At 41.6% G+C, this 8,788-nt stretch overlaps 1 protein-coding gene across 1 annotated transcript in view; it reads left to right on the top strand.

Moving 5' to 3' along the window:
* Positions 1 to 117: 117 nt before the first annotated feature.
* Positions 118 to 8,788, top strand: part of LOC311115873 (protein FAM227B-like) — a gene marked incomplete at both ends in the record, with an annotated part of 70,472 nt that continues 61,801 nt past the window's right edge. The window contains 9 exons of the mRNA XM_084190996.1: positions 118 to 195; positions 483 to 726; positions 861 to 904; positions 1,020 to 1,052; positions 1,151 to 1,255; positions 2,222 to 2,320; positions 2,785 to 2,886; positions 3,087 to 3,213; positions 3,923 to 4,018. Of these exons, the coding sequence (XP_084047122.1) occupies positions 118 to 195; positions 483 to 726; positions 861 to 904; positions 1,020 to 1,052; positions 1,151 to 1,255; positions 2,222 to 2,320; positions 2,785 to 2,886; positions 3,087 to 3,213; positions 3,923 to 4,018 (928 nt within the window). The remainder of the gene's footprint in view (positions 196 to 482; positions 727 to 860; positions 905 to 1,019; positions 1,053 to 1,150; positions 1,256 to 2,221; positions 2,321 to 2,784; positions 2,887 to 3,086; positions 3,214 to 3,922; positions 4,019 to 8,788) is intronic.

Here is an 8,788-nt window from a genome sequence, read left to right as displayed (position 1 = left end):
AAGAAGTTAGCGGGGCGCATGTTGATGATAGCTGTTACCTAGCAACGGAACACGTGTATTATTTTGACAGTCAGGATCAGAGGGCTGAGCATCTTTGGAGGGTACGAGAGACAAAACATGGCTAAACAACAAGACCTGGAGGACGGTGAAGAAATCCTGAGCACGTTTGAAAAGTTTGTTCGGAATCAGGGACTGGTAAGAAAAGCCTTATAAACAATGGTTATTTATTAGATACTGCTGCCAATGTGTTGTTTTAACGTTTGCTAACGTTAACAAGTAGTTCCTAGCACAGTCCAGGCAAGATTACATAGTGTAGGCAATGTTGTTTTCTACCATGTGTTAAGCTGTAAGAATGCATTAACGTGTTAATTGTATAGGTATTTGAGATGGATAACAACATGATAATAATCAACATAAATACTCACATATAACAAATAGGCCTACATCATGATACTGAAACGGTCTCTCAACATTTTCTGTAGGTTGACTGGCCCGTTGCGTTTGAGGAGAATATAGAGATATCATCACACTTCAAACATTACAGTCATCCCATACAGATATATGACTACTTTAAAGTAAACGTGCCATTCCCAGTGGACGTCGCCATGTCCTTCTCCAAGAGCATAGAGGAGCTATATTCCAAAATAAAACTACATGCATCCATAATCTCACAAGAACAGAGCAAAAACAAGAATGCGGAGTCAGTGTTTGATGACGTTAATAAATGTAAGTAGCTACACTACCCACAGCTCTCAAATTCACCATCAGGCCAAATTGTGCATTTCGAACCCAGTCTCAACGAAACAGGGCTGCTGTGAAGTGGTGATAACGTTGCCATTATCTCAATGTTTCTTTCTCAGATAAAATGTATGTGGAAAGAGCACATCGAATCATGAAAGAACAGGTAATGATTTTCAGACAGTGAAATTGCAGAGGAGCAGTTATAGTTATTTGTATTAGATTGAATAATTTATATAGGATGATTCTGATTTACAACAACATTGACTGTTCATTTCCAGAGTGAGGCAGTGTCGCGGAGCTTGGACATCAAGGTGAGTCTGTTGTCTTGTCTGTTTATGGCTCTTTACACCATGAGGGCATTATCTCTCTGGTGTTTACTTAGTTAGACTAATGAGTTGTGTTTCTCCAGGACTATGACTACCCAGGGTTTGATGCAGTCGTGGATACTGACATCCCAGGACATCCTGATGCCTTACAACATTTGGACAGCGTCTCAGAGGCCCAAGGCTTCAATGTACGTACCTGCAATCTCATATCTACTCTGTGTGTGTCAGTGTGTGTGTGTGGTGTGGCCAGTGTTCTAAGCTCTCTCTCATCACAGGGGAATACTGTGGCAGCTCTGCAACCAATCATGTTAATCTAAGGAGTAGCCAGGCTCCTATTAAAGTCCTGTAGTATTAACAGTCTCAGGCTGCATCCCAAATGGTACCCTATTCCCTATATAGTGCACTACTTTTAATCAGGGCCCATAGAGTTTCCCATAGGGTTCTGGTCAAAAGTAGTGCACTATACAGTATACAGAAACAGAGAGACAAATGAAATGCAGAGTAAACCAGCGCTGGGCTAGGTCTTATTTATGACCAGAAACACTAATATCCATCCATCTCGCTGAAAGCCAGATGTGGTCGGTCCGGGTGATGGAGAGCAGACTTGTTATGTTATGTCAGGTTTCACAGATACCTGAGCTGTCACAGCTTTTAGGAAAAAGAGAAAGGGATCGCATGCAAACTTCGCATGCACGTCAAGCACATGTGTATTGAATGTGGCCCTCTCCCGCTCTCGGTGCATGCGATCGGATTCGACTGCATTCCAAACACACATGATTAATCTCTCACATATGTACTGTAGCTATGCTGCTGTGTGCCAGTCTTTAATGGCAGGGTGGATTGGTATTCAATGAGAAGTAGATTAGAGATTAGCTAGTTATCTGTAATGCTTTATTTAACACTCCTGTGTCAGCTGGTATTTACCAACACAATTGTTAACTACCTACCAACAGGTAAGGACATGGTGCCTGTTTCAATGAGTTATCAAAATACTAAAGCATAATTCTTATGCAATTCTTATGTAATTACCACTTTGCAATTACCATTTAATTGCTGTGTACATAACAGGACAATTCCATCTCATTGGGGTTAGGCTAATCATCATTAATCCTGCTGTGTGTGTGTGCATGTGTGTGTATGATTCTTTACTGCAGCCAGGCTTCCTGAAGATCTGGAGGCCGTTCTTTCTGTGTGATCTGTCCGTGGCTGTTCTCAAAGACACATTCTGGTGGTTCTTCCTCCACAGATTTAAGGTGACTTCACTCCAACCTTTGTGATGCACTGTATCAACGCACAATGCTACAAAAACATGTAACTATGATACATATCCATAGTAATATGAGGCAGATGATGGGGGAGACAGTACAGTACATCCATCACTGGTAATACAGTATTTATAGATGAATGTGATTTAGAGGAAAAAGCATGCAGTGAAAATGATCTTATCTGACGGTTTCTGCCAGATTCCACAACTAAGTTATAATATACTCAGTATTAAGCAGAGGCAGTCTTACGCACGTATGCACAATATAACGTGGAATATCAAAATATTGTACGTAATTGGTCTTGATAAAGTTGAGTAAAGGATGAAATGTAGGGCTCTGTGCGAACATTTATTTTAGAATATGTTCTGACTGTACAGTAGTTGTTGGATGCTGTCAGGTTAGGTAGCCTGCAGTACCTTACAGTGTGGAACTGTGTGTCAATACCCTCCCAGCCTAACGTGGAGGAGGAGAGCCAGTTGTTTGATCGTATCTCTGGAGCCTTTGTCTCTCTGCTGATGACTGTTCAGATGGACCTGAAGGACAAGCTCTTTAAGGTACTTATATTTAACAAACACTGTTATCCAGAGGGATTTACATTCAGCACATTCAGCTATCACAATCTTTGTAGAACCTTCTTCAAAAAGTTGCTGCTATCTGCAAAATCAGTGCTAGTAACTTACTTGAAGAAAAGTGTGAGTGTTTGTGCAAGACAAGACAAATCCAGCTGTCACAGTAAAGCCTGTGTGTGTTCCAGGTGTATGCAGACTGCCTGGCCCAGGCGGTCTACGGAGCGTTCTACAGAGCGTTCCCTGAGTCCATGGAACGTCTAGGCAATGACTTCAAGACAGACCTGACTGACCTCATCTCCCTCTGGGTATCAGGTTAGTGTTAGTGTTTGGGTCTGGTGATCATCGCATGCAACCACATCACGCTGTATTTAAAGTACAGTTAAACATCTCAATGCATTACAGACTTTCTAAACAACAAAATGACATACTCTAAATGACAAAGAACAACAAAGATCAAATCAAAATGTATTTGTCACATGCTTGGTAAACAACAGGTGTAGACTAACAGTGAAATGCTTGCTTACGGGCCCTTCTCAACAATGCAGAGAGAACAATATAAACATTTTAGAAAAATATTAATTACACGAGGAATAAATACACAATGAGTAACGATAACTTGATATATACACGGAATACCAGTACCGAGTCCATGTGCAAGGGTACGATGTAATTGAGGTAGATATGTACATATAGATAGTGGTAAAGTGACTACGCATCAGGATAGATAATAAACAGTAGCAGCTGTGATGAGTCAAAAGAGTTAGTCCAGAAAGGGTCAATGCAGATAGTCCCGGTAGCTATTTAGTTAACTATTTAGCAGTCTTATGGCTTGGGGGTAGAAGCTTTTCAGGGTGTTGTTGGTTCCAGACTTGGTCCATTGGTATCGCTTGCCGTTCGGTAGCAGAGAGACCAGTCTATGACATAGGTGGCTGGTGTCTGACAGTTTTTAGTGCCTTCCTTTGATAAGAACAACATACAGTTAGTGTTTAAAAATAGTTCGTCTCCTGTGTGTCTCTGTTAGGTGTGAAGCCCACCATGTTGTCGTGGCAGAGCTGGAACCTGGGCTGGCTGGATCCTGTAGACACGTCCGGGGAGAGCCATGGAGAGTCAGCATGTGGTAAGACCTGATCTACTGACCTGTTGTTTCAGATTCACAGAGGGTTTACATCTAGCTACTGACCTGTTGTTTCAGATTTGCTGAGGGTTTACATCTAGCTACTGACCTGTTGTTTCAGATTTACTGAGGGTTTACATCTACTGACCTGTTGTTTCAGATTGACTAAGGGTTTAGGCTAAACATACTGACCCGTTGTTTCAGATTGACTGAGGGTTTAGGCTAAACCTACTGACCTGTTGTTTCAGACTGACTGAGGGTTTAGGCTAAACCTACTGACCTGTTGTTTCAGACTGACTGAGGGTTTAGGCTAAACCTACTGACCTGTTGTTTCAGATTGACTAAGGGTTTAGGCTAAACCTACTGACCTGTTGTTTCAGACTGACTGAGGGTTTAGGCTAAACCTACTGACCTGTTGTTTCAGACTGACTGAGGGTTTAGGCTAAACCTACTGACCTGTTGTTTCAGACTGACTGAGGGTTTAGGCTAAACCTACTGACCTGTTGTTTCAGACTGACTGAGGGTTTAGGCTAAACCTACTGACCTGTTGTTTCAGACTGACTGAGGGTTTAGGCTAAACCTACTGACCTGTTGTTTCAGATTTACTGAGGGTTTAGGCTAAACCTACTGACCTGTTGTTTCAGATTTACTGAGGGTTTACATCTACTGACCTGTTGTTTCAGATTTATTGAGGGTTTAGGCTAAACCTATTGACCTGTTGTTTCAGATTGACTGAGGGTTTAGGCTAAACCTACTGACCCGTTGTTTCAGATTGACTGAGGGTTTAGGCTAAACCTACTGACCTGTTGTTTCAGATTGACTGAGGGTTTAGGCTAAACCTACTGACCCGTTGTTTCAGACTGACTGAGGGTTTAGGCTAAACCTACTGACCCGTTGTTTCAGATTGACTAAGGGTTTAGGCTAAACCTACTGACCTGTTGTTTCAGACTGACTGAGGGTTTAGGCTAAACCTACTGACCTGTTGTTTCAGACTGACTGAGGGTTTAGGCTAAACCTACTGACCCGTTGTTTCAGATTGACTGAGGGTTTAGGCTAAACCTACTGACCCGTTGTTTCAGATTGACTGAGGGTTTAGGCTAAACCTACTGACCCGTTGTTTCAGACTGACTGAGGGTTTAGGCTAAACCTACTGACCCGTTGTTTCAGATTGACTGAGGGTTTAGGCTAAACCTACTGACCTGTTGTTTCAGTAAGGCGTATAACCACAAAGAGAACAAGCTACAACATGAACCTCTGCTTTAACACATGCCTATCTATCACTACTGCACTCTATTCTGTCACATAGCGCTGTGATGTAGTGAGGGCATGACTTGATATATAGACATTAAACTGTCAAGTCATCCTGACTGTGGTGCCGCGGCCTCGCTGAGTGTTGGCTCACAACAAACCATCACTGCACTGTGCTTCTGGGACAGTAATGGGATATGGGCTCCTTTTAAAAACGTTTCAAGATACAACTTTTTATGGACAGCTTTAGAGGAGGGAAATAATTTAATATATATATTATTATATTTTTTTTTGGGGGGGGGGGTAGATCAGCTTTAATATTGCAGATAGATTGTAATTGTCTGCATCACTTTTTTCCCCACTGTACATACTATATACATTTTATGGACACAGTCAATTTTACAATAATTCTATTTTGTTTGTTTTTACTCCTGAACTTCCTCTACCCTCAACCTCTCAGATCATTTTCATGATGTCCATCCGGTTTGCTTCTATATGCCATATCTTTCTAACTGTGCTCTTTCACAAAAGCTCTCAACCTATAACCTATATCCTTATTATGGACACAGTATGCTTTACATTAGTTATCTTGTTGTTATTAATAATGTAATACTTACCAGAAAGTAGGATATGAAATTCATTCACTTATATTCTCACAATATTCTGTTGATCATCATTTGTAGCTTGCACTCATAACTCTCAGCCATGGATTTATATGGTGTGTGTGTGGTGTGTGTGTGTGTATGTATGTATGTAACTGATTATCTCTCTCTGTGGTTTAGATTTGTCACTAGAGAGGAGAGTGTGGAATGTTAGTGCTGTTTGAAAGTGTTGTGGTGTTCTGGGGGTTCCGTGCTAAGGTTCCAAACACTCCAGACTCTCCGGGGAAACAAGGTTCAAATGTATCAAGTTCAGCTGCTGCCAGGGCCTCCCTGGGTCTCCCCCTCCTCTACCTCCCCCGAGTCTCCCCCTGGAACCCCCTACAGTCTCCCCCGTCTCCCCTTGCTTCCCCTCTCACCCCTTCCCTTCCCTCCACACATGCTGTTGGCATTAAGCACACACGTTGTCTCGTGTGTTCCTGCTTCGCCACAAATGCAAGCAGGGCCTACTGCCGTCCGCTGTGCTTAAAGTGTGTCTCTGGATCGTAGTAAATCGTTCCTCACATTACTTTAACAAGTGGAGAGTTTGCTGCTGTGCCACACTGATGTTACTGTAGCTGATTCCACTCATCACCAGTGTTCATGCCACTCTGACTCGGTCTGCATCCCAAATGGCATCCTATTCTCCCTGGTCAAAAGAAGTGCACTATATAGGGAATTGGGTGCCATTTGGGATGTAGACTGGGTCTGTTCCAGAACTGGGTACAAATACTATTTAAAATAATTTAAAATACTCCATCTGGGCTTGATTGAGCATGCCTGGCTTAATGGACCAATATAATCGTCCTAAAACTATAAACCCTGCCCACCTGGCACTCTAGGCAGGCTAGAACAAACACTCAAAGTATATTTTAAAGATTTTAAATAGTACGCTTTCTCTTTATACAGCCAAGCAAAAGGGCAGGAGAGGTGATCGTCTTGGTATGTTTGGGATAGGACTCCCTACAGATGTAGGATCTTAATTTGATCACCCTGTTGAAGGAGAACATTCCTGCAATGCAGGACATTTAAAACTTGTAGTGTATTTTAGGTTTGAAAAGGCTTCTGAAGTTTGTAATTTCACTTTGAAAGTTCAGACTTGGTTTTCCCTTATGAAAAGTGTATCAACCCCTACAAAAATGTCCATGAATTATATTCAACATAATAATTACTGTTATTTCCCTGCTATAGCAAATTGGCTCAAATTAAGCTCCTACATCTGTACAAGTTATATGTCTTCCCTATACTTATACTGTATTCCTAGCTAGCTCTCTCCTCTCCTCTATGTCCCAGGCAGTCTTTTCTATGGCCTACAGATGAAGTCGGAAGTTTACATACACTTAGGTTAGAGTCATTAAAACTCGTTTTTCACCCACTCCACAAATTTCTTGTTAACAAATTATAGTTTTGGCAAGTCGGTTAGGACATCTACTTTGTGCATGACACAACTAATTTTTCCAACAATTGTTTACAGATAGATTATTTCACTTATAATTCACTGTATCAAAATTCCAGTGGGTCAGAAGTTTACATACACTAAGTTGACTGTGACTTTAAACAGCTTGGAAAATTCCCGAAAATGATGTCATGGCTTTAGAAGCTTCTGATAGGCGAATTGACATCATTTGAGTCAATTGGAGGTCTACCTGTGGATGTATTTCAAGGCATACCTTCAAACTCAGTGACTCTTTGCTTGACATCATGGGAAAATCAAAAGAAATCAGCCAAGACCTCAGAAAAAAAATGGTAGACCTCCACAAGTCTGGTTCATCCTTGGGAGCAATTTCCAAACGCCTGAAGGTACCACGTTAATCTGTACAAACAATAGTACGCAAGTATAAACACCATGGGACCACGCAGCCGTCATACCGCTCAGGAAGGAGACGCGTTCTGTCTCCTAGAGATGAACGTACTTTGGTGCGAAAAGTGCAAATAAATCCCAGAACAACAGCAAAGGACCTTGTGAAGATGCTGGAGGAAACAGGTACAAAAGTATCTATATCCACAGTAAAACGAGTCCTATATCGACATAACCTGAAAGGCCGCTCAGCAAGGAAGAAGCCACTGCTCCACGGGGGTGGCAGCATCATGCTGTGTGGGTGCTTTGCTGCAGGAGGGACTGGTGCACTTCACAAAATAGATGGCATCATGAGGAAGGAAAATTATGTGGATATATTGAAGCAACATCTCAAGACATCAGTCAGGAAGTTAAGGCTTGGTTGCAAATGGGTCTTCCAAATGGACAATGGCGGTTTTGGAGCAGTGGCTTCTTCCTTGCTGAACGGCCTTTCAGGTTATGTCGATATAGGACTCGTTTTACTGTGGATATAGATTTCAAGCCCGAAATGTGACGTAAAACTGCAAAGTAAATATCTATGCCACATGGCAAAATGAGTAGAATTGCAAGAATTGAACTTTAAAACAAATGATTTTCTCTCTGCCATAAAGAGGGGGGCCACTAAAATGTTTTTCCGTGAGGTGGGGGGCCCACACAACTAGGGCTGTGGTGGTCAGGAAATGTTGTCAGCCGGTGATTGTCAAGCAAATTTACATTATTTAACTTAAACACATTTAGCATCTCCTGGCTTCTACGCATAGCCTACAAGCTTTGAAAAAGTGTAATAAATCCATTTAATATAGCCTACACCATCCCAATAAATCCATTATTTATTTTAGACAGGTCTAAAGAAACATGATATGAAGAAAATGTAGTCTATTTCAGAAGAACAGAATAGCATACTCTGAGTTGTCCTTATGTTAGGCCCTGATCTGGCTATGCCATATGGCTGTGGGCTACACTAGTTCATTAAGCAGACAATATTTGCTTAGAATTCCATGGCATTATTTTATAAAATTAATAGTATGAAGAATACAATTGAACATAGCT

The sequence above is a fragment of the Coregonus lavaretus genome (genome assembly GCF_964263955.1).
Source record: "Coregonus lavaretus genome assembly, contig: HAP1_SCAFFOLD_1020, whole genome shotgun sequence".
Lineage (NCBI taxonomy): Eukaryota > Metazoa > Chordata > Actinopteri > Salmoniformes > Salmonidae > Coregonus > Coregonus lavaretus.
The sequence above is the reverse complement of the archived record's forward strand: the minus strand, read 5'-3'. Positions and strand labels throughout refer to the sequence as shown.